The 25,835-nt window shown below is 42.0% G+C and overlaps 2 protein-coding genes and 1 long non-coding RNA gene across 11 annotated transcripts in view; 2 read left to right on the plus strand and 1 right to left on the minus strand.

Moving 5' to 3' along the window:
* Positions 1 to 775: 775 nt before the first annotated feature.
* Positions 776 to 11,577, minus strand: CTXN2 (cortexin 2). 4 transcript variants are annotated; one of them, XM_084777884.1, is made up of 2 exons: positions 11,181 to 11,577; positions 776 to 1,213 (listed from the first exon to the last, which is right to left on the minus strand). In XM_084777884.1, exon 2 carries the CDS (start codon positions 1,157 to 1,159, stop codon positions 914 to 916), a length of 246 nt encoding a protein of 81 aa, XP_084634010.1. In that variant the 5' UTR covers positions 1,160 to 1,213; positions 11,181 to 11,577; the 3' UTR covers positions 776 to 913. The 4 variants fall into 4 exon arrangements, with proteins under 4 accessions (XP_084634010.1, XP_084634013.1, XP_084634012.1 ...); XM_084777887.1 differs by having other exon boundaries at positions 11,086 to 11,212; XM_084777886.1 differs by lacking the exon at positions 11,181 to 11,577 and adding an exon at positions 10,840 to 11,026.
* Positions 11,225 to 23,150, plus strand: LOC311595298. Of its 3 annotated transcripts, none has more exons than XR_014778395.1 (5): positions 11,225 to 11,308; positions 13,589 to 13,713; positions 17,252 to 17,352; positions 19,185 to 19,277; positions 22,975 to 23,150. It is a non-coding gene; the product is annotated as an uncharacterized lncRNA (long non-coding RNA). The 3 variants fall into 3 exon arrangements; XR_014778396.1 differs by having other exon boundaries at positions 11,249 to 11,304; XR_014778397.1 differs by lacking the exons at positions 19,185 to 19,277; positions 22,975 to 23,150 and adding an exon at positions 18,288 to 18,420 and having other exon boundaries at positions 11,249 to 11,304.
* A 2,247-nt stretch (positions 23,151 to 25,397) lies between these two features.
* The window catches only part of MYEF2 (myelin expression factor 2), a 35,155-nt gene continuing 34,717 nt past the window's right edge, over positions 25,398 to 25,835 (plus strand). For all 4 annotated transcript variants that reach the window (XM_084775530.1, XM_084775533.1, XM_084775531.1 and 1 more), the window contains exon 1: positions 25,398 to 25,652. In XM_084775530.1, the coding sequence (XP_084631656.1) occupies positions 25,519 to 25,652 (134 nt within the window). In that variant the 5' untranslated portion in view covers positions 25,398 to 25,518. The remainder of the gene's footprint in view (positions 25,653 to 25,835) is intronic.

The following is a 25,835-nucleotide window of genomic DNA, read 5'->3' on the forward strand; positions in this document are numbered from 1 at the left end:
CTGAGACCCTTCACATCTCTGCAAACTTGGAAGGTTTGGGTGTTAGTTTTCTGAATTTGCTCCGCTGTGAACTCTGACCTATGATGCCTGTTCAAGAAATCATATTCTTTCCTTTTTGGGCCCAATGGCCTTTGAGCCCAAGTGTTGCGGACATTCCACGCTGCAGGGAAGCTTGCTGAGCCCCTTCAGAAAGTCTCTGAAACTGACCAGATACCCTAGTTCCTTCCTTTCCTGGACGTACATAAGCAGTAAAGACTGCTGAGAGGCGCTCTCCATCTCCGACAAGCTGAGCTGCCTCAAAGAGACACTCTCCAACCTGTGGAAGTGCCTGAAGGCTGTGTCCTGAGCTTCAGGTCTCCAGCTTTTTTGAACAGTCACTCATGTTGGGGTGTGTTTTGGTGATACAGCTGTTGTTGAGTGAGCTCTGCTCCTATAGGTAACTCCTCACCCAATTCCTGGAAGAAACCCTAGCCCATCACTAGTTCTCTATATGGGGTGAGTAGACGCGAGATCATGTCTCCCCAAGTATAGTGTCATACAATCGAGGACTCATTAAAGCTATGCTGTGGCTCCGGTCTAGAGTGTGAAGGGGGCAGGTGAGTTTGTATTGCAGAAGTCCTCAGCTCGAATGTCAGCATGTCAAAAGGAGCAGAGAGCAGGGGCAGATAATAGAGGAAGGAACATGGTGCCAGAGGTCTGATTTCTGCTCTGTGCCTAGAAAGCTCCACTAAGGAGAGAGAGGGAGACCAGGGAGAACACAGATCCGTACACTGCATGGTGGACAAATCAATCGCGGATGTTTATTGAATTTTGCAAATGGAATAATCCTCTCTCCCGCGGCACCGGCAAGCTGATGTGTCTACCGTGTGTCGCAATGGCTGCTGGGAAAAGCATGAAGCTGGAACCACCCCCGTCAGGCAAGTGCATACTCAAAGGTCCCTTTATCAAACTCTTCGACTTCATCTTCCCACGTGGAAGAGGGCATGCTGCTATAAGGGTCTAACAGGATCTTGAAGCATCTGATAATGAGAAGTCCCAAGAAAATGCACAAGACTCCCACAAAGGCAAAGCCGGCCTGTTGCTCCAGAGTCAGGGAGTCGGAGACCTCGTTGACGCTCATCTTGGCTGAAGAATTGCTGCAGTGGGCGCTATTCATCATTCACTGGTGCATTGTGGTGGCTCTTCAGGGTTCCTGCAGGAGTCAGTTCTCCGCCTAGGCACAGAAGGGACCCAGTTTAGTTTCATCCTTGTGAGCCATTAGGCAAGAAATGATAAATATCAGGAATTTTTCAAGCTCTCTTGACTCACTAAAGATGTTTAAAGATATCAGATATAGGTCAGGATAAAGTCAGCCCCTGGAGGTGTGTATTCCATGGCAGTAAGGGCAGCATTGTTTATGGACCCAGGAATCCATGCCTGTGTGCATAAATAGAAAGCCACGCATGGGAATGATTGTGTCATTAGCACAAAATGCCTTTGATTCAGTGATAGGCAGTTGCCACCACTTCTTTGATCTGAATTTTCATCTAATTTTTCCTTCATTTTTGCGCCTGGAAATAATAGCACACACAAAAAGAGTGTAAGGTGCTCCCATTGTATAAAGCCCTACCTTCAAGGTCTTTCTCCAAGGGTGGCTATTTTGTTTGAAATAAAATCTGATTCTTTAAGAAGCTGTGATATACACTTTGTTTCAAATCCTGTTTTCATGGCTTCATAGTCACAGTTTCTTTTCCACTGTGTGTGTGCTGCCTGTGTGTATGTGTGTGTGTGTGTGTGTGTGTGTGTGTGTGTGTGTGTGTGTATAAAAGAGAAATTCTTGCTCTATAGTCCAGGCTGTCCTGGAACTTATGGCAATCCCTCTGCCTCAGCTTTCCTGAATGCTGGGATTACAAGCAAGAGCCATCCCACTTGGTTTAAATGTCAACTTCTCAAAGACAAAAGCATGTTTAAAAAAAAAAAACTATATGAATACAGGCAATGGCCAACATCACAGCTGCGGAGAGATAAGCACGGTATCCGTGGACATTAGCCACTTCCCCCACCAGCAGCATTCAGGTTCAGAAAAGCCTAATCAGTGGTTCTCAACCTGTGGGTCACGACCCTTCACAGAGGTCCCCTAAGACGGTTGAAAATATCCGATATTTACACTACGATTTGTAACAGTAGCAAAATTATCGTGATGAAGTAGCAAAAAATAATTTTATGGTATGGGTGTGGGTGTGGGAGAGGTCACCACAGCATGAGGAGCTGTATTAAAGGGTCACAGCATCAGGAAGGGCGAGAACCACTGTCCTAATTAAACACACAATCCAAGTTAAAGCTGTGTTCTCTGGAGGTCAGCTAACTTGAAGACAAGTCCCTTAGTCCTCCTTCTAACCACAGTCTCATTCCCACGCGCCATCTATGGTTGGTATTCTAAAACTACAGCTAAAAGTTTAAGAAAGTTGACTTTAAATAAAATGGAGCTCCTTGTCCATTTTCGGAAAACAACCCAGGGCCGCTGGAGAGCCGGCTCAGCGGTTAAGAGTATTTATTTTTTTCCTTGTGGAGGATGGGGGTTGAATTCCCAGCACCCACATGGTGGCTCACAAATGTCTATAACCCCAGTTCCAGAGAATCTGACTCCCTCTCTGGCTTCAGAGTGCACCAGGCATGCATTTGGTATATAGACACATATAGTTGTACAAACCACTTCTATGCATAAAATGAAATAAACAAACAACCAAACAACCCCCCCCCCCCAAGCTAGAACAAGATCTGGGTAAGAAGGAGTAGGGAGAGTAGTATGAATGCTTGTAGCTCTCAAACTTAAAAAGCATAGTGACAAACACTGTATTTTATAGTTTTAAATTACAAAAGAGCTCTATCTTCAAACTACCTGTGGCAGAAATGCTCCCTACTTCTGGCATGTTGGTTGACTTTTTATGTTCAATAAGAGGGAAAACATTTTTAATTCCCTTCGTGGAACATCTTTCCACTAAATTGTTTTAATGCTCCAGCAAAGAAACGTGTGCTTTGCATTTAAATAATTGTTTTTTTTAAAAAGGCTTACTGAAGTAACCCAGAGTGATCTTGCCAAAGGATGAGTTCTTTTGTTATTTATCCTGTAGGAGGTGTGGGGAACAGAATCAAACAATATTTTCTGCTTCTCTTTCGTTTTGTTTTGTTTTTTGTTTTTTTGTTTTAATTGTGAAATTAATGGTCCTTGTAAGCTATATTTAACATTTTTGGGAGTGTGTAGGTAATAGGAACCAATAATATTCAGTGGTTAAGAATAGGTGCTTCTCTTGCAGAGTATCAGAGTTCAGTTCCCAGCTCCCAGCAACTGGGTGGGGGAGTGGGGGGGGGCTAGGAGGGGTGGGGGCTGGGGAAGGCCAGCTCCAGGGCCCCCAGTGCCTCAGAAGGAAGCAGCACCCATACACATGCACATGGCTTAAATAATGAAAATAAGCCTCTAAAAACAGTGGGGGCAAAACAATGGTTTACTGGAGGATACCATGGGGTCCCCATAGTTCAGGACTTGTTGCCTAGTAGCGGGCAGCATTCCCAGCACTTGTTATCATCTCCTCAGAGGTAAAGAACTGCCCAACCATGGCTATGTTTCCTCCTGGGAAGGATGCTGTTCAGGGAGTGAGGGATGCGGCTCTGACCATCTCAACCCGAAGGGGAAAATAAAGAAGTGTCTTGCTCTGGAGATCCACATGGTGTCAATTTCTCCAGGTTAGGAGTCCAAGGGCATTTCTTCCTCCCCACCCCCAAACAGGGTTTCTCTGTGTAGTCTTGGCTGTCCTGGACTCATTTTGTAGACCAGACTGGCCTCGAACTCCCAAGTCCAAGGGCATTTCTTAATAAATACCTGGGCCACTAAACTCTGCCTCAGAGTCTGGTTACTACAATAATTAATGTCACAAAACGTAAAACACCTGAACAATTTTCATTCTTTGTTTATCTTGCCATAGAGTTGGCCTAAGCAGACTGATGTTATCAAATCAGTTTAGAACATTTTGGTATTTTAAAAACATCATAGCATAAACATATACTCAGGACTGTAGCTGGTCACAGGAGACACCAATCTTGGCTACGGGCTAGTAATTAACCTATAAACTTTGTTATTCTTAGTAAAACCTATCAGGCAACTAAACAAGCAAACCAACAAAAAAAGAACTTTCCAGAAGATGCAACAAAGCATGCAGCTCAGGCATTTCTATTGAACTAAACCAAAGCCCCTCCCTAGCTAGAGATCTGAAGCCTCCTTTTGTAAACAATGCATCTAACATAACCTGCATCGTGCTTTGTTCTTAGATTCTTAGACAGTAAGTGAATTAATGAACTAATGGAGAAATAACCATTTCCAAATTGGCATATCATCTTTATTCAGTAAGCATTTGGCCTAGAATAAATTAAGTATTTCAGCCAGGCATGATGGCACTTGGGAGGCAGAGGCAGGTGGATCACTGTGAGTTTGAGGCTGGCCTAGTCTACGAAGCAAGTCCAGGATAGTGAAGGCTACACAGAGAAATCCTGTCTTGAAAAAACTAATAAATAAATAAATAAATAAATAAAATAAAAACAAATATGTCTATGAATACAACCTTTGAAGAGTAAAATTATTTTTTAAATCTAATTCTTAAATATCCAGAGAACTTGACTTCTCATTTGTTAGTAGCTGACATGCATGATCAAGAGAACTTCCATTTGGTTTCAAAAGCTGGCCTTGAAGATAAGCACCAAAGTTCTTTTAGTGTTCCTGCTCTCACCTACTAAACTGATTAATGCAGTTCTCAAAAAGACATGTTTTTCTTGTTCAGAGATGGAGAATGTGGATTTTCCCTAGTAATTGTAAAATTCCTTGTGTTTTCTAAGGAAGCTTTACTATTATCATCTTATTTTAACATTAATATGCACCAGAAAGTACAGCTGTCAATTATATATTTGATCTCTGATTTATTTATTTATTTGCTTGTTTGTTAGCTTAAAACTTCTGGTTTTAAGTGGCACACACCTGTAATCCCAGAACTTTGAGAGGCATAGGCAGGTGGATCTCTGTGAGTTCAAGGCTAGTCTGGTCCCCAAAGCAAGTCCAGGACATAATCCTGTCTTGAAAAACTGCAAAAAAAAAAAAAAAAAAAAAAAGAGAGAGAGAGAGAGAGAGAGAGAGAGAGAGAGAGAGAGGAGAGAGAGAGAGAGAGAAAGAAACTTCAGAATCTTACAAATCGAGTAAGGATGTGATCAGTGTGTGAATAAAGAATTGCTCAGTAAATGAAAAAGGTTACCATGACAACCTAATTTGTAGTACTCTATCCCTCTATTCCTAAAACAAATACAGAAGAAACACAGTGCTGTCAGAACAAATGCTGAAAGGGGACACAACACTTTGAGAATGATGTCAGGAAGTCTAAAGATTGAATGAGATTAAGGCAACATAGGGTTTTTGTATTGTTTGGTTTTGTTTTGCTTTAGAGACAGGGTTTCTCTGTGTAGCCTTGGCTATCCTGGACTCACTTTGTAGATCCACCTGCCTCTGCCTCCCGAGTGCTGGGATTACAGGTGTGCGCCACTGCAAACGGTGGCTAGAGTATTTTCTTAACTTATTCATTGATTAAAAAAAAAAAAGACACTGAAGTATGTCAGCATTTTTCTTGGTGCTAGGTACTGGTGAACTTGGTAGAAGTGTACCCTACTGAGCATTATGCCTTTATGGAAGAGGCAGACATAACTATTTGAAAGTCATAAATGACAAAGACACAACTCCTTAACCTACTCTGGTTTTTATAGCTTGGAGATATGCTTTCAGAAATGACTGACTATGGAAAAGCTACCAGAGTTATGAGTTCAGACAAATGTTTCACTTTTCAGAAGGTGGAAGAGGAAATTATGGAAATTATACGTTGGCAACGTGGGACTAATAGACAGTTTCTAGGTAATTGCTAGTGCTAGAAAGGCACTGATGAGAACATGGGTGGGAGGTGATGCTGTAGTTCTCTGCCTTTCGTTGTAGGCAAATATCACATCATCAATTTAAAAGAGAGAAAGTTCGTCTTGGCTCTATGCTTTGGCAGGTTCAGCCGTGGTCATGTGACCCTGCTTTAGGTTCTGGAGTGTGGTCCAGAGGAGCTGCTCACTTGGTGGCTGGAAGGAAGGAAGTGTTGTGGTTAATTTATCAGCATGGCCTAATAATATTTATTATCAGGCCTATAATTATTACAGCAGTATTTCCTAACCCCATTAACAATCAATAAAGACATAGACACCTGCTATATTTTAAAATAGCCTTAGTTAACCTGGGGCTTAGTTAACCGGGGCAGATATTAATCTGCTAAAGTACTTCCCATAGTGGGGTAGGTATGAAATACTTGCCCCAATCCCATGACATGTGTTTCTAATAATTTCTATCAAGCTACCTCCCATCCATAATCCCAAATACTTGCTAATTATCATCATCTGGACTAAATCTCTATCCACATCGGCCACATGCTTCTCCTCCATCTATAACCCATGGTGCAGCCTTCTTCTTCCTCTCCTCTCCTCTGGTCTCTTCTTCTCCCAAGATTCTCTCCGTCTCTCAAAGCCCAGGAACTGTAGCCACACCTATCCCATTTGCCCTACCCAGGTGTGATAGCCTTTTATTGGTCAAACATGTTAGGCTCTTAAGCAAGGTACAAGGTGGGGCATGGAGGCAGCAAGCGGTAATTAGCATCAAAATACATCAGCCCAACCTCCAACAAGAAAGGGCCAGGGTCTAACCATCCCTTTTAAGATCATCTCTACAGACATAACTTCTTTTGACAAGGCATGTCTCTTCCCAAGATTTCACTCTCTCCCCATAGCAGGTGACTACGAGCTAGGCCTTAACAGATGGCTCTTTGAGGAAAACTTCATGTACCAACAGCTAAATTAACCTTTTTTTTTTTTTGATAGTTTGCTGCTAACGTGAACTGGGGACATGGTACAGCATGGCTTAGTGATATTGGCAATTCACAGACCTTCTTTTATAATCCCCTTGTGAGGAAGATGTGAGATATGCCTGGCTTATAGTGTTTTACATCGATTCACTATCTACAAAACACTGGGCTATCCTAATTAATATTGGGCTCTCTGAACATAAAGACAGGTCTTCACAAAGGTCTAGCCTTACCTACACACTCATACACTGCTTCAGGACAGTGACTAGATTGAAGACACTGAAGTGACAATCACTAACTCTGACACAAAACTTGGCTGAAAATACATGTAGCTATGAGAGTTGAGATTCAAATCAATTCTAATGACTTACATCCTGAGATTAGTAAAAACATTTACAGAGGTTCTGTGTTTGAAGATGAAGGACAGAAATGTCTCAACTGAAAATGGGATAGATACTGTTTGATAATTTACATGAAATAAATATTTAAATTGCAATTCATCAAAAATTTATGTTGAAGTTGAAGATATAAAGTGGTTGCTTGAAAAGCAAAGAAAATCTTAATTTGAATGGGAATGAAGGATCCAGAATGGTAATGTCATTATTATACCCCAGTCAAATACAAATGACTTGATAGGTAGTCAGTATATTTGCATTTAAGATATTGATTGCATTATTGTTACATGGTAGTAGATATGGCCTCTTCTGTCAAAGACCTTTCAAATAGCAAGGGAGAGGAGCCATGTTCAAAGAAAAATAAGACAATTCAGTCTTCTACATGGATATTGAAAAAGAAAGCCAACAACACTCGACATTTAATGGCATTTCTCTTATGTAGCAGTGATTTACACGGATTTTATCTCAACAGCGATATTGATTAATTTTATTATCTTCTACATATTTAGAAGAGATAGAAAACAATGTTTCAGATGAGAAGCAATAAGGGCTATATGAGTGAGTATGTGGAAGAGGGTGTGGTTTTGAAAGTTATTTATGACGTTGGGCTTTGGCATCTGATGAAATGCAGTGAGCCCTGCAAAGAGACCCATCAGTGATAGCCCCACTCTACTAAGCTTGAACAAATGTAAAAACAGTATTTTCACTAAGCCGAATGAAGAGAATAGGAGGCATTATAGATTTACAAAGTAAATGTAAATTTGGGCATTGCCCACTTGTGGTTCTTTTGTAGAGAGTCAACCCAGGTAATCTTGGGGAACATGAAATTCCTAGTGGGGATAATACTTTAAGTATGATCATTGAGTGAGACTGACATAGATGAATAAATGAAGGACAGAGACATCCCAGTGCATAGAAGTATTTGCAACCTTCAACTTGAGAGAGGGAAATATTACTGAAAGGGAACACTGAAGAAGACAGTAGGTTCATCAGACATCTGAAGCGTTTTCAAGGATAAAGGTCTTCTACGTGGAAGCCAAGACAGTGTTGTTGCAAGTCCAGCAAGATGCTGTTTGCTATTGCCAGATGGCATTAAATGCAGGGGAGAAAAAAACTATCAATAAACCGTAGAACATGTCTCTCTTGCAGAGGGAAAATAAAATCTCCCAATGGACTCATAAGTGCTTAGGATCACGAATAAATCCACAGTAGGGATTCACACAAGGCTATGGAAGCTATGTTTTCTATGTGAAGCATTAAAAACCTTTGTACTTCTAAAAGAAAACTAAGCACTGACAAACAAGGCCTGATAACAGAATTATTTCATCATTACAGAAATTTCTAGAAGTTGCTGAATTGAAGGAAATGTGATATAATGGTTAAAGTGGAGATGGAATTGGACGGGAATAAAATTTGACAAAACAGGTTTTATTTGCATAGAAGGTAAAGGCACCGAAGGATAATGCATTCAAATTTGAATCATTTCCAATAAGAAGGACTTAACCAGATATTTGATTTTTCAAAGGAAAGCTGAGTCAATTCATTTAATGTCTAAATAACTGTTGTAGTTTCCATTTTTAAACAAAAATTGAGTTGAGAAAGGACGGTTTTGTTACTATCTTAAAAGGAGAAAGTATCCTTTAATGCTCTTCTTTAAACAAAGAATCGATCTGGAAAAATGGTTAAAAAAGAGATGCACAAAGGTTCAAAAGAAGGGTGCCCACTTAGGCCAGCTCTGTCTAACTAGGTAGATAAAAGCAGCGATGGAAGCTGACTAGCCTTCATACCCAAGGCTCACACTGAGCACTTGAAACGCTGCCATTTGAGGCCTAGATTTTTTTCAGATAATTTCCCAAACTTTTACGTGTCATTTGAGATATAAAATGAATACCTCATTTCAATACCAACCAGATCTGAAACTTCCAAGAATATAGCACTGTTTTCTGTGCCTTTCCATTGATATGGAGCATATTATATATATATAAAAAAAATAGAAGTCTTCAGCTACAACCCTGACTTCTTCCTGATGAATAAGGTCTCAAAAACACTTTCCCCTAGGGATTAAAGCACATTTTTTCATTTTCTATAACTGGAAGACATAGGAAAGTAAAGACTCATTAGGTCCTACAGAACAGTTCTTGTAAAGCTTATGTCAGGAGGGAAATGTATTTTAATACCATGTTCACTGAGAAATATAAAATAAATGAAATATGAGAGATAGATTACAAAGGAACAAAACTATGAATCAAATTTTTAAAAGCCTATATAAAAAACAATAGTTGTGAAAAGAATAAGTGAATTTTTTTATAAAGAGACTTGAATATAAAGCTGAATCCAGGTAAAATTCACTTTAAATGTGATGCACCATCAAATGCACAACATCATCAACACAGCTCAGATGGAGCACCAGAATCTCTCTATATAATGACTGAAATACTCAGGTGTATTTTTGTATGACTTCTGCTACTGATAAAACACTGCTTGCAGCTCCATTAATGATTAGATACTTTGGTAGTAAGCACTCGGATTCAGTGGGTTGCTTTTTGCTCATGGCAAACATCAGATACAGGGCTCTGTGAGTCCTGATGAGTCACAGCATTGGGCCATGGCAGTACTTGTAGCTATCAAAAGGCCCAGTGTCATGGAGTTGTTTTGTAGTTAGCAACAAATAACTGATGTCGACAACAAAGTCCTCTGTGCTCAGTTATTTAAATTATATCATTGCCAGTGACACCAAAGTATATTTTCATACCTGTATGTAGCCTTTCATGTCCATGAGTAAATGTAGTAGGGAATGTTTTTTCCTCTGTGAATTATTTACTGACTAGGAACTATCAAATCCTCTTTTCAAAAACAGCTATTTAATTGGTACATAATAACATGTAAATTGCAAAAACCAATGGTAAAATATAGGCACCTCCAAAAAATGCACAAGAACCTCCTGTGCCTTTATTTTAATCAACAGGTCCCCCCCCTCTTGTTTATTTATCTAACAATAACATCACAAACATCACAGATTTGAAATAGTTAAAATTGGAGTACAAAATGATATTCTAGGTAAAATGGATTTTAGCACTAGTCACTAGACAAAAGTCTCTAATGAGAGAACGCTTGTAATTTTATGAAATGAGACATGCAAAGTCAAGCTTAAAAAATAATGAGCCCTTCTGTACACAGACAACAGACTCATCTTCAAACACAGACGTTAAATCCTATTTAAATAAGGAACAGCAGAAAGCATTATTGAGGCCACATCTGCACAGAGCTGTCATTTAGGAACGGATGCGTTGGAATGAAAGGAAAACCGTAAATTACAAACCCAGATGTCTTCACCATGCATTTTGGTTTCCTAGAGTTCCAAAACCTCGGGATCTTCAAGAATCTGTCCCCAAACCCTGGAGACGTCAACCTTGACAGGTTTTCCTTAAGAGGATATCTGGGTGGCTCCTCAGACCCCATTCCTTTCAAAGCACTGGTAAGCTTGATCTGAAAATTCTCAACATGTCTCACTAAAGAAGCCTAGACCATCGTTAATATTCTACCTTGTGTTGTCTCTAACATATTAAGCTGCAGGAAGCGTGGAAACTTCCTACAAGACGTTATGAGAGAGACATCAGCAGTCTGTATACAAACAACATATTTTCTTTCTCTTTTTCTTTTTTGACAGCACCAGCAGCTGCAGAGGCATCCTTTCCTTTTTAGAATTTGAGCTCACCAAACCTACAGACTCTCCCTGCCCCCCACTCGGCTGGCTCTCTTGCTTCTGAAATTCAAGAAAATAAGGACACCTTCTCCTAGGGAACTGGCGCCTGGAACCCTGTTGGTGAATGCCGAGGAAAGGAGAGAAAGTTACTTAGCAGGCAGCAGGGATGGATGGCCTCACCTTCCATGTTTGTTGCCATGGAGATGAATTCCAGCCAGTAGACTTGTTGGTAGGTTTATCTGTGGTCGCTGATCGGTGCAGTGTAAACGGAGTATTCTGAGGACCCGCGTGGAGTCACAGGACCGTGGGTAGCGCTTTCCTGGCCTACGTGTATAAATGTCTGTGTTTGGGTGAGAGACAGGACACGGGCAGCCGCGGAAGGACGTGCGCGCGAGTGTTTGCAGGAAAACGTGTGTGCGTGTGTGCATTTCTCCGGTCTGGCAATGTGTAAATATTTGTGAACATGTCTCTGTGCGAGCAAAGGAGGTGGGACGTGAGATGGGCAAGGGACTCTTAACAGCAGCAACAGGGTCTGCTCTTTAGGTCGTTAGAAAGAGCAGAGACAAGGGCTCGTTTTCACTGACATCGCACCCCGGAGCTTAACAATCAGGGTTCATCACTATTTTTGCTTCCCACGGTATTTAGGATTTAATTAATTCATTGCGAAAATTCTTGCCTCTGCTGTGTCGCCAGCTGCGCCGAAGGCGTTTCGCTGTGAAGAGAAAAACAGCAGTGTGGGGTTGTTAGAAGGCGCTACATTGTTATGTTTGATCAGACAAAGGAAAAACGGAGTGAAAGGTGTACTGGTTTAACTGAGGACTGATGCGTCACTTAGTCATTTGGTGTTCCTTTCCACCACCCACGCCCCTTTCCACATAAACCCCACCCCACCCCTTCCCGCTGACGCCTTGGAGCTGTCCGCAGTGCTGAAACGCCGAGGCTGACCCCGTTCCTGCCAGAAGACTCCTAACAACCAGTGACAAACCCATTAGGTAGACGCGGTGCAGGTTTTCTAAAACGTGTTGAACATACACGTTGTAAACAGACCCCGCTGGAAGCAAAGCAGAGCACATCTGAGCAACAGACACTGCTCTTCCCACCCATCCTCGAGAGGGTTTTCCACACTCAGTTTTATCATTTCTTGACTGTGATGATGTTTTGACACTATTCCCAGAAGCTATCCTTGGCAAGCACCTGTAGATTCCCTCCAAACTTAATTGCTAATATGATGAGCTATTGAATTGTTAACATTTGAGGAGAATGTAGATAAAGAACTTGAACATTATTATTGCTGTCTAGCTGAGAACCCATAGTGCGAGCGTGGCTAGATTTAATAAGGAAGACAAATTTTATGGTTACCTCAAGTATTATTACTTAGGAAATTCAGTGGCCTTGCAAAAACAGTTGCACGGAGAATGTCAGTAGAGTGCTCACCGCCTTCAAATCTCAGAGACCACTGAGCAAAAGCAAGAGGAAAGATGGTAAGAACCAGAAGGCAGACCCCAGCGAAACGGTGTTTTCTGGACAAGTCTGCTTCACTCATGAACTCAATGTACAGGCAACAAGACCTGCACAAGATCAAGCCAGTCAGCATACTAACACGGTAGGGGAGGGGATCATGAGCACCCACACTTAACTGAGAGGTTATTAAAATTTGATAGCTGGGGCAGGGAGAAGAACAGACATTTTAAAAGGTGTGTCCCCTGGTGGGATAATAAATTTTCTGGAGATACTAAGGGAAGAAGTATATGATCGCTACACATTGAACTTTGTGGATTATTAAAAAAAAAGGGGGGGGGACAGGGACACGCAGTTGAGAGGAAGTGTGGATATTATGGGGGGTGGACTTGGGAGGAGCTGGGGAGGGAAATGGATATGATCACATCTTATATAAAATTCTCAGATACATAATAAAAGCATGATATATTTTCAACTTGCACAACATAGAGACTACCTTTAAAAAAAGTTGTTCCCCTTTTAAATGTAAAACTATTTAAGACTATTAAAGCATCTTAAGGAGTAGCTGACCTAATTGACTGCTGTGAAAGAATGGAAGATGTATCTTCTCCTAGTGGCATGCTCATAACTTCACTGACTTTTCAAATGTGTTAAGGGCTGTATCCTTTCTTAGTACAATGGACTAAAACCGTTGCTTGAGTCTGAATGTAGTTGTGAAATTCACATTGGGGAGAATCTGAGGATGCTAATTCACTAGGTGTGAGGGTACATCTCAGATTACTCATTTCTAACATCTGAACTGATGGTAGAGGCTGCTAGCCTTGCGACCGCACTTCAACTATAGAAGCATTGTGTGCTAGCAATTCGGTTCCTTACCGGGTCCAAAAAATGATGTGATTTTCTTTCACCTGTATTCTAGGATTCTTGCACTGGCTGGAGAGATGGCTCAGTGGTTAAGAGCACTTGCTGCCTGTGGTGGTTTAAGTTTCCCATAGGCTCATATATTTGAAAACATGGTCCCCAGTACATTTCTGGGGTTTGGGAAGGACTATGAAGTGTGTCACTTCTTGGAGGAGGTGTGTCACTCGGGACCTCGCTTTGAGATTTCAAAAGACTCTTTCCATTCCCAGCGTCTCTCTGGCCCATACTTGTGGATCAAGATGTGAGCTCTCAGCTACTGCTTTAGCGCCAGTGCCTGCCAGCCTGTTGCCATGCTTCCTCCTGTGATGGTCTTGGACTCCAACACTCTGAAACTGTAAGCACCGAATTACGTACTCTCTGTTATGAGTTGCCTTGATCATGGTGTTGCTGGTGTTGCCTAAGATCACACATGGCTCTTATCACAGCAGTAGAAAAAAACTAAGACACTGCTCTGTCAGAGGGCTTTAGTTTGGTTCCCAGTACCCTAGTGAAAGCTCATAGTCAACTGTAACTCCAATTTCAGGGGATCAGAATCTGCCTCTTAGGATACCAGGACACACTTGGTCTACATGGATAGAGACACACACTACACATAAATAAAAAAAATAAGAACAAATCTTAAGGAAGGGGCTGCTGTAAAAACTAGTCTATTTAAATAAGCCTGAAATGACTCATGTAAGCAATTAGTTTGCACAGCATTAATAAAATATTTGTTAATCTGATTGATTTCATTCTAATTTTGGTGTTATGTGGATCCACGCTATGTTTGACACCACCACCTCCCCCTGCCCCATGTGTATATGTGTGGTGGGAGCAAATGTCTCATGGCACATGTATAGAGGTCAGCAGACAAGTTGCAGGAGTCAGTTCTCTTCTATCATGTGAGTCCTGGAGATTAAAGCTTGGTATTCGGGTTTGGGAGCAAGTAGCTTTAAGTGTGGAACTATCCTGTCAGCCCATTCTGTATTTCCTTACTGTTATCTGCAATCACTTTTTTAAAAAGCCTTGCTGAAGAGGTCAGAATCAAATGACATGAATTTGCTATAGACATGAACCTCATTTCAGGAGTCATTTTCATAGCTAGGAATTTTTAAATTGTCATTTTATGACCTTAAATGTGGCTCCATGGTAAATAATCATGAAGTCTAATCGATTTCTTTCTTTCTCCGTTTTCTCTCTTTCTTTCCTTTTTCTTTTTTCTTGATAGGGTTTCATCTGTGTAGCCATGGCTGTCCTGGAACTACTTCTGTAGACCAGGCTGGCCTCTAACTCAGAGATCTGCCTGCTTCTGCCTCCTGAGTGCTGGGATTAAAGGGGTGCAGCACCACTGCCCAACTATAAAGCCTAATCTTAAACACCTGGGTGCTATGGTTAAGGAGATGGTTCAGTAGTTAAAGTGTGTACTGCAGCTAACAAGCACCTGAGAGTCGAACTCCAGGGGATCTGATGCTTCATTCTGGCCTCTGTGGTCACCCATATGCAGGTGGCACACACACACACACACACACACACACACACACACACACACACACGCAAATCTTTAAAAATACTTGGGTGTTACACATCTAATTCTCACTCAGTTTAGAAAAATGTAACAGTGTCATTGTTTGACCATTGATGTCACAAGTCCACACATAGATATTGAAGGTTTCTTTGGGTGGTTTTCTATGTTTTTAAAAGATTTATTTTACGTGAATGAGCGTTTTGCCGAATGGATGAACATGCACCATACGCATGCCTGGTGCTCACAGAGGTTGAAAGAGGGCTTGGGTTTCTCTGGAACTGGTCTTGTGGATGGCTGTAAACCCCCACGTGGGTGCTGAGAATCAAACCCAGGACCTGTTCAAGGGACACAAGTGCTCTTGGCTGTTGGGCCATCTCTCCAGCTCCCTGGTTTTCTATTTTTAAAAACACATCATTTAATATAGTGCTTCCATTTAGTGCTTTTGAATCCATGCCAAAGGAACACTTTAACTGTAAGTTAGATTCCTTGGTGTTAATTAGTGATGACCGTGGCCTTTCAAGTTGTATGGAAGGCAGTGATGCTCTCCAAAGCCTGAGAAATGGCTCATTCAGGAGTGTGTGATGGATTAAAAATCTATTATGTTCCCTCTCTCTTTTGTGGGGGGGACTGGGTGCTGGGATCCAAAGATAAATTAGATTTCTTCTCTGCCCTTGAGGAGACCTGTTATTGTAAAGCAGTGTAGAAACTTCTAAAACGCTATACTGGTGCAGAAATTTAATATCTACTTAAGTTTTATTTTCCATTGCCAAAGGACTGGTGGAGCAATGCAACTTGCAATGATCACGTACCTTTCAGACTCATGCACATCTTCCATAGAAACCATTGAAAGATATAAAATTCACTAATGGCTTTCTAAAGCAAAGAGGTTCCCCTGTGCCCTCAGAGGCCATGCCTTACTCTCAGAGTAAAAAGCCAAGCATGTGATTGGCATTGTTTGCACAACCCCAGACAAGCCTGTCCTTAACAACATTCCTTGGTGCCACACTGACCTTATCTAGAAATGTCCTACTAGAAGGACTCCTGGCTTATACAAAGAGCTTGACTTTTTTATAGAGTTGTTATATTAATGATATACACACACATATACATACATGTGATACACTATATAATAGTACACACACACACACACACACACACACACACACACACACACACACACCTTAGTAGCTAGGCAGCACATCACCTATTACTTTTTCTCTAAGATGTTGAGCAATTTAGAAACCTTGGACTTTTTCTAAGAAGTGCCGCCTGCAATGCAAATGGAACTCTCACACACACTCTTTATTGCATTCAAACCAGAGGATCAAGTGTGCTTTTTTCTCATATACAAGTAAAGACCGTGTAACTGCTCACATTTATTGTTTTGTTTTTGTTTTTGTTTTTTTTACTTCCCAGGGTCAAATTAATAGCTAAAAATTAATCGCTTCATAGGTGCTTTTAAATTTGTTTCTTTTCTCTATTTATTTATGTGTTTTAATTTATTTTTTAATTTAGATTATAGTCACCTGTAAAAATGATCTTTTAATTTATTTTTTAATTATTTATTTAAAGATTTGCTTATTTATTATGTATACAGTGCTCTGCCTGCTTATACCCCTGCAGGCCAGAAGAAGGCATGAGATCACGTTATAGATGGCTGTGAGCCACCATGTGGTTGATGGGAATTGAACGCAGGACTTTGGGAGAGCAGGCAGTGCTCTTAACCACTGAGCCATCTCTCCAGCCCTCTTAAAATGATCTTATAAAATGAAAAGTGGAGTAAATAAACTGATGGCATTCACTCACCACCAAAATGATGACAGTTGGGTGAATGCATATGACAGTTTTATGTATCAATTTATTCTTATTTTAATGGGACATTAAATAAGATAGAAAAACTATAAACCCTAATTATTATGGAGATTAAAATCTAAATTATAACTAAATATTAAAATGTTACATTGGCAGCAAAATGTATATATATTTTCAACTAGCTTGACAAAGCATGGTGTGCTCCATTTCTTATTCTGTAGCCTAAATATTGTGTCCTTTATGACAAGATCTTTTATGTAACTTATAAATCAGAAACATTAATTACTGTCCACATTATTATTATTATTAATTAGAGACAGACTCTCTTACTGAACCTGGAGCTCAGATTCAGCTAGACTGACTGGGCAATGTGTCTGAGGTGCCCTCCTTACTCCACCCTTTAGCACTGTGGCTACAGACATGTGCCACCACACCCTGCTTTTACTTGTGCCCTGAGGATTTACACTCAGGTCTTGACGCTAGCGTAGCAGGACTGTGTAACTGAGCTATCTCCCCACCCCTGCATGTGTTCATTTCTAACTACCTTTGTAAGAAGACGTGGAAACTCTTTGGAAAGCACGGCAGACAGCCTCACCCATGGATGTACTCTGGAAAGACTGTATATTACAATGAGACAGAGAGCAAGACCTTCCTCTGGTGAGTCAAAGTAGGAGCCTTTCCAGAGGAGGTTTTGCTTGCCTGGGGCCTCTTCACTGGTGATTTTTGCTCTAAAGTTTTTTATATTGGGATAATTTCCTAAAGTCACAATAAGTCCAAAATGTTGCTTTCTTCTTTTCTGAGGTATCTGTATTTTGTCTGGTTGATGGCTGACTGAGGTATAATCTTCTAATGTGATTGGGCCTTTTAGTGAATAGTACAGTTGACTCAAAACATTGGGTAACAAAATTAATATGTTGAAGAAAAACATAGAATAATTTTGGTGTGATGACTCAATCAGATTGGTTTATTTTTTACACTTAAGATTTTAATAATCTAGTGATTTGAGAATATATTACACAATTATTTGTACTTTGAAGTTGATTGCTTTTTTTAAAACATCCCCTATCAATCGTGAATGTCATTTTTGCCTTCGCACTCCGAGACCAGTTATTTTCATGTTTTTGGAAGGAGGGTTAAGAATGCTTTTGACATTTTAGTAAAAAAAAAAAAATCTGCCACTTCTCCATCAGAGTCACAACCGCAGATATTCCGCTCCCCAACGCAGCCAACATCCTGTCCTCCTTAGAGATTCATTTCTAGCATCCCAAGGTCATTCAAGGAGCCCAGCTAAAAGCTTCTGCAATAAGCGAATGGAGCAGGGTCTCCTCTCCAGTGTGGCAGCTCAGTCTAGAGTGCCTTAAAGTTCTGTGGTGGGTTGGTCTGGTTGGCTTTGTTTTTTAAAAATCACACTATTAGCCTCCTTTCTTCTCTTTCCTCCTTAAAGATCCTCCACCGCCAGCCACCCAGGTCACTCATATCATCTGTGATCGCAAGCGTAGCTGGTGCTGAGTGCGCTGAAATGGGGTGGGAGAGTTTGGTAATGAGATGATTGGGTTGGATTAGAAAATGACTATGTTGGGTTTTGTCAACAGTGAGGAAATTATCTGAGTGGGCTGAGAAGTGAATCGAGCTGACGATGCGCCAGCGTGGATAATGGACTAATGCTGGCCTGTTTGATGAGTCTCATTTGGTAACATTAGACTTCGCTGGAAAAATTTTTCTGCAAAGGAAGATGCACCCAATGTTTCAGCTCTGAGTGATTATTAAAATGAAGTTGCCTTTAATTGGCTTTAATTTTACTGTCCACACACTTCTAAGTAGTTTTACTGAAACCATAATTCAAGCCTTTTAGTAGAGCATATTACTCTCAGCACAGTCTTCACAAACTTTTGAGCTGTGAACAGTATAATATAAAGGAACTGACTTAAATTATTTCAAAAACCAGTCTTGCTTTCTGTTACAGGATATGATTCTGTAATACCAGTCAGTTAATACATAACGCATGAATGGGAATATCAACAGATTGAGAAAAACCATTGTTTTATACTTGGTTTTCTTCAGTATGTGATGTTTTGACTACCAAGTTATAAAAAAAAAATGTAGCTAAACTCTAATCCAGGTACACAGTCACACAACTGAACGAGGCAAGCCGAGGATAGCAGTCTGATGCCCAGGGCACATTCATGCACCCTCCCCCCTTCCCCTTGGCTTAGATGGACTGCCTCGGCTATCTTGAAAATTCTCATTTTGTGATTTTTTTCATAACTCAATCCTCCCTCATATTCTCACCATGATTTTTGTTCTTAGTCAAATTTGTGAAGTCTAAACATATCATAAAACATATTTTGTATGCTTTCATTATGCTACCATTTGCCTTAGGATTGTAAATGCCTTTGTTGTGGTTTTTATAAGTGGCTTGAACATTGCATTACATATGACCTTTGACTCTTCATCCTTCTGACTTCACGTTCTTCAAAACCCCCTTCCAGCTGAATTCCAACCTAAATTCTGCCAATGAGGAACGGTACTGCAAAATTTTGAGGATGCAGAGGAGAAGGCATTTGTCTCAGCAGCTGCTGCAGGTAATTTGGTGGGTGTGTTGGTTTGAATAGGAATGTCCCCCGTAGACCCATGTGTGTGAGTGCTTGGCCCATGGGGAGTGGCACTAGGAGATGTGGCCTTGCTGGAGTAGGTGTGGCCTTGCTGGAGTAGGTGTGGCCTTGCTGGAGTAGGTGTGGCCTTGTTAGAGGAAGCATGTCACTGTGGAGACAGATTTTAAGCTCTCATGTGCTCACACTAAGCCTAGAATGTCAGTTGCTTATCAGGATGTAGAACTTGGGGCTGGAGAGATGGCTCAGGGGTTAAGAGCACTGGCTGTTCTTTCAAAGGTCCTGAGTTCAATTCCCAACAACCACATGGTGGCTCACAACCATCTCTAATGAGATCTGGCGCCCTCTTCTGGTGTACACACACACATGTAGGCAGACTACTGTATAAATAATAAATCAATCTTAAAAAAAAAAAAAGGATGTAGAACTTTCACGTTCTTCTCCAGCACCATGTCTGCCTACATGCTGTCATGCTTCCTGTCATGATGACAATGGACTAAACCCCGGAAACTATAAACCAGCCTCAGTGAAATGTTTTCCTGTATGTAAGTTTCCTTGGTCATGGTATCTTTTCACAACAATAAAACCCTAATTAATATAGTGAGTCTCAGCAAAGGGCTGACAGGGTTTTGCACCAGCACTGGGCACTAGGAGTCTTCAGATTGTTTTCAACTCATAGAGACTAATGCTAGTATTTTCTCTCAGTTTCTTCCCTTCCTACTTTTTCAAACTCTAGCAGTAATGCCTCAGTGTCTGCTAGTTGTTATGAAAGAGTATAGATCCCTGCGTAAGGTCTTTCCTCTTAGGAAATAGCTAAAAGCTTTTTTTTTTTTTTTTTTGGACAGGCTATCAGGTTTGTTTCTATTCACACTAATAGGTTCATATATTTTTTTGATCATGTTTAAATTGTGAATTAAAATACACTGACATGAAATAAATTCAGTCTACTCTTCTGTAACATATGACAAGATAAATTACATCTGTAAACTACTGTAAGATTATTGCTTTCAATAAACAATATTGATAAGCATTTGTCAATAATGAACGCCTCTGCAAAGGAGCTAAATATGTACAGAAATCCAACTGCAGTGGTAAAAGAGAAGCTATTTTACTTCTAAAACATGAGGGTTGGATATTAATAGTAGAAGGCTTATACAGTGCTTTTCTTTTCTTTCTTTTTTTTTTTTAAGGTTTACTTATTATGCCTGCATGTATACCTACAGGCCAAGAGAAGGAATAAGAATACATTATAGATGGTTGTATGCCACCATGTGGTTGCTGGGAATTGAACTCAGGACCTTTGTTCTTGTTTTTTTCTTTTTAGGTTTTTTGAGACAGGGTCTCTCCATGTTAGCCTTGGTTGTCCGCGACTCACTTTGTAGACCAGGCTGGCCTCGAATTCACAGCGATTCACCTGCCTCTGCCTCCCGAGTGCTGGGATTAAAGGCATGCCCCACCACCGCCCGGCAAACTCAGGACCTTTGGAAGAGCGGTCAGTGCTCTTAACCTCTGAGCCATCTCTCCAGCCCTGCAGTGGTTTTCTGGGGTCAGCATTTTCAGGACTCTGTCTTCCTCCTCTGCAGTTGATTGCATGTAGCTCTGCCCTTGGGTTTGTTGAATCATGGTTCCTACCTGCACACTCAGCTTTCTAGTCCCCTAGGGAGGAAGAAAAGCAAAGAACTCAGCAGGAAATTAAGCATGCCCAGAATCCCTCGAATACTAGTCCTCAGGACTTGTAGATAGATCTGTGTCATGTGGCCACGCACATCATTTACCTAGGCACATTGGGGCCCTAAGCAAAACTTGGTCAATAAGGAAAGTGGAGAATGGACGTGAGACAGGAAACTAGCAGTGCTCTCTAGCATAAAGTGAAGGGCAGGTCAAAACCAAATGTGAACGGTGTTGTTAGAGAAACATTTTAAAGTCGTACTTTTATGGCCATCGTGAAGAAGAAATTATTAAGCCAATCAGTCCTTTCCATTGAAGGTTATTTTCATCCTGGTCAAGCTCAGTTGTGTGTAAGGGGAAGAGGCCAAGAAGCAGCAACTTAGTCAGGGTGGGCATTTGTTAGTTCTCATAGAAAGCAAGGTGGGCTGGGAGCAGAAATGCAGGGCAGCTACTGCAGCTACTTCCAGTTACGAGGTCACTTCAGGGTCCTACATGGCAATTGCTGCTGTAAACCTAATTCTTCTATTCTAAGACAGTAACAGGAAGAGTCAAAGGAGGATGGAAAGGCCATGCACCTTGCTAAATGGCTCTCCTTAAGAATCTCCTATGCAGCCCACTCAACATTTCAGTTAGACTTTACTGACCAGATATATGATGCCTACTACATAGACACATGCAGCTGCAAGTAGAGGAGGAAGTATGTGTTTTAGTAATCATCATTGTCAGTGCATTTCCTGTCAGCAAATAGACAGAAGACCTTTGGTGTTGTTAGCTATCCTTTCTATCAGCTCCCAAGGGTTATCTCTTAATATTCAATGCAGCACAGGGAGTGAACCTTGCAACTCATTGTCCTAAGAAATCTATTTTCTCTTCCAATATTATAATTAAAACTTATTAAAGTGGTGGCACATGCCTTTAATCCCAACACTTGGGAAGGCAGAGGCAGGTGGATCTCCTTTGAGTTCCAGGCCAGCCTGGTCTACAAAGGGAGTCCAGGACAGCCAGGGCTACACAGTGAAGCCCTGATTTGAAAAACCAAAAACCAAAACCCAAAACCCAAAAACCAACCACCCCTCCCAACTCACTCAACCAAAGAAACCTTGAGAACAATGCTGCAAAACAATAAAATATTTAAACTAATACAAGTTAATCATCTTGGTACTCTTAGAGTGAGGGTGCCAAACTGAGGACAGTTAAAAGATTAGCATTTACTACTCATGGCTTTGAATAGAGGAATCTGTCTTCATGTACTAAGGAGAAGGAGTGTCTCTTCCTGGAGGCAAAGGCAGGGAGATGACTAAGGAATCAGACATTGATTGAAATGTTTCTTCCTATTATTCAGTAATAAATATCTATATTTTCATCATGGGACAAACTGCAAAACAGAGTAGTGTACAGTAGTGCAAATTTAATATTTTTTAAAAAAGTTTATTTATCTGTATTTTATGTGCATTGGTGTTTTCCTGCATGCACGTCTATGGAAGAGTGTTAAATCTTGGGATTACAGATAGTTGTAAACTGCCAGGTGGGTGCTGGGATTTGAGCCCCAGTCCTCTGGAATAGCAGTCAGTACCCTTAATCGCTGAGCCATCTCCCTAGCCCCTATGTTGCCTTTTTTTTTTTTTATTGTTTTTTTTTCCCCAGGGTTTCTCTGTGTAACAGCCCTGGCTGTCCTAGACTTGCTCTGTGACTAGGATTGCCTTGAACTTACTGAGATCCACCTGCCTCTGCCTCCTGAGTGCTGGCATTAAAAGCGTGTGCCACCACAGCTGGCTTGCAGAATGAATCTTGTTAGACAAAAGCTCTACCACTGAGATATATTCTTAGATCTTTAAGGTCTTTTCAGGCTTCTAATGATGAAGACATCTAGAAAGTTTAGAATTTTAGTACTTCCCAATTCAGGTATTTAATTGGTCATATGTTCCATTTGACTTTATTATTATTATTATTTGCTGGTCCAGCTTTATCTTTCTTCTTCTTTTTTTTTTAACCCCCAATACAGGGTCTCAATGGCCTAGTTTGCTTCTCTGTCAGTGTGTTACAAGACCAACCAAAAGCAATTTGGTTTACAGCGTGCAGTCCTCCATGGAGGGAAGTCAGTGCAGGAACTCAAGGCAGAAGCTGAATCCGAGGCCACGAAGTAACACTGCCTCCTGGCTTGCCCCCTCGTGGGCTTGTGCAGCCTGTTTTCTTTCTTCTTTCTTTCTTTCTTTTTATTTTATTTATTATTATTTTTTTTTAATTTTTCCAGGCAAGGTTTCTTTGTGTGGCCTTGGTTGTCCTGGACTCCCTTTGTAGACCAGGCTGGCCTTGAACTCACAGTGATCTGCCTGCCACTGCCTCCCTGAGTGCTGGGATTACAGGAGTGTGCCACCGCACTCGGCTCGGCCTGTTTTCTTGTACAATACAGTGCCACCAGCCCAGGGTTGGCACCACCCATAGTGATATGGCACCTTCAAATCCATCATTAATACATATAATGTTTCATAGATATGCCTGGAGGCAATGGCACTACTGAGTTACCTCTTCCCAGGGGACTCTGGTTTGTGCCAGGTTGACAAAACCATATCAGCACACTCAAGTAGCCCAGGCTGGCCTTGACTTTACTATATAGCTAAGGATGACCCAGAATCCCAGACCCTCTTGTCTCTACCTCCTGAGTGCTGGGATTACATGTGTTTGCCACTATGACCGGCCTGGGCTTTGCATTTCAGTTCTTACAAAGGAAAAGGAGGATGGCATCCTAGCCACCACTAACAGAATTCCTCTGGCGACGAGCCACTTGCCTATTTTCCATCCACTCCACAGCTCAAGTGAGTCCCTGACAAAGCTCTGGCCCATCACTGGGCCAGTGTATGAGACTTCTCAGAAGGAGGCTTCCTTCTGTCGTGGATGACCCCTGACCCACAATGCAGGCAATACACCTAAATTGCCAGCAGTGGTCTAGGATCACCGAACTTCCTTAAGGAACAAAGCTTCACACTTCAATGGTCACAGGTTAGGGAGGTGAAGAGTGCTGAAATGTGAAAATGTTTTTTGCAGGAATCTACTAGACTGGGCCGGTCAGATTGAGTTTCTTGGTGAAATTCAATGATGGCAAAAATAATAATGAAATGGTGAATGCTTTGAAAGTTATTGTAATTTACTACTTGGAGGAAAAGCAATCTGGTTTGTGGGCCTTCAGAGCTACAGACTGGAATCCTGCAGCCCTGGGCCCTCCATGAAGTGTTTTCATGAACCCCTTCACCTGCAAGGGAGGTGTTGCTATCTTTACTGTGAAGGGAGGTTGAGAGCTTAAGTGACTCAAGGGGTCAGAGGTGGAAATTTGCAGAGGTGGCCTCTACCCCTGACTGTGTCTGCCAAATTCTGGTACCTATATGGTAACTGCGAGCATTATGCTCCAGGGTTGACAGAAGAGAATCACAGATCAAGTGCAGCAGCATCTGTAAGTTTAGGACGTTATGTGGGCCGCACTTGCACTCCAAAGGTAGTATTTCAGAGATCACTTTCATCACTAATAAATATGCGCACAGTATGCCATTCACAATTTATTTATTTATTTATGGTTTCTCAAGACAGGGTTTCTCTGTGTAGCCTTGGCTGTCCAGGACTCACTTTGTACACCAGGCTGGCCTTGGAACTCACATCGATCCTCCTGCCTCTGCCTCCTCCTCCCTGAATACAGAAATTAAAGGTGAGCAGCACCGCACCACTGTGCCTGGCTTGCCATTCGCTTTTCATAAAAGGGAACGTTTGAGGTCTTTGCATTTATCAACTGAAAAAGATCATTTTAATATGAGGCGTACTATGGCACTCAAGTTAACTTTATCAGGGCTTTTTTTTTTTTTCATATTTAGGTGAAAAAAAAATCTAGACCCCCTCAACCCCAAAATGTGTATTTGTAGCTAATCTTGGACAAGATTTTTTATTTTATAAGATAAAATATTTATTCCACGGGTCTGTGTGTTTTACCTGCGTTTTGCCAAGTACATGCTAGTACCTGTGGGTGCTGGGAACCGAACCCAGGTCCTCCTCGGCAAGAGCAGCAAGCTATTTATCCTAACTGCTGAGCTATCCCTCCAGGTCCCTTGTACAAGATTTATTTCAAAAAAAAATTATGGACTGTCCACATCGATTACCGCCCCGAGAATTTTTAAAACGTCACTCTCCTAGCTGATTGCTAAGGTCTACAGAATTCTTCAGTTCTCAAAGAAAGTGGTCAAATGTTGACTCGTCATCAGCCATGGCTGCTGGCTACATCCATTCCCAGAGAAGAGGCTGTTGTAGTTCCTGTGTTCAAACGCCAGTCCCCAAAAGGTCCCCCATCTCTGCTCCCGGTCAGCTACCCGCGCTCCCCTCGCAGGTGGCCGCGCAGGAGCCCCGCCCCCGCCCACTCCGCAAGTCGCGGGGCCTCGTCCGATCTCGCGAGATCCGGGCCGCCGAGCGCTCGGGGCCTTTTCAAATCGCGATCCTTTACCGCTCTGCCGGCCGCCGCCATTGTAGCGCTCGGAGCCCTCAGCGCGGCCGAGGCGGAGCCCGCGGCGGGATGGCCGACTCCGACAAGCCCGAGGCGGCCGCGGGCGACGACGGCCCGCAGCAGCAGCCGGCCGAGCCCCGGCGAGACCCGCACCCCACCGAACCCGAGAAACCGCCGCGCAGCAGCGCCAACGGCGTTAAAATGTATTGTCTCCCCCGGGCGGGCAGGGCGGGAGGCGCGGGCGGCCCCGGTGCGGGAGCAGGTGCGGCGCGGGTGGCCTGGGCCTCCGGCGCGTGGAAAACGGTCCCCTTTAAAGGCCCGAGGTTAGCCTCATCCCCGGGGAGGACCTAGGGATGACATCATCGGACTTTCCCCCTCCCGGCCCG

Source organism: Acomys minous, assembly GCF_964271855.1.
Source record: "Acomys minous genome assembly, chromosome: 3".
Classification (NCBI taxonomy): domain Eukaryota; kingdom Metazoa; phylum Chordata; class Mammalia; order Rodentia; family Muridae; genus Acomys; species Acomys minous.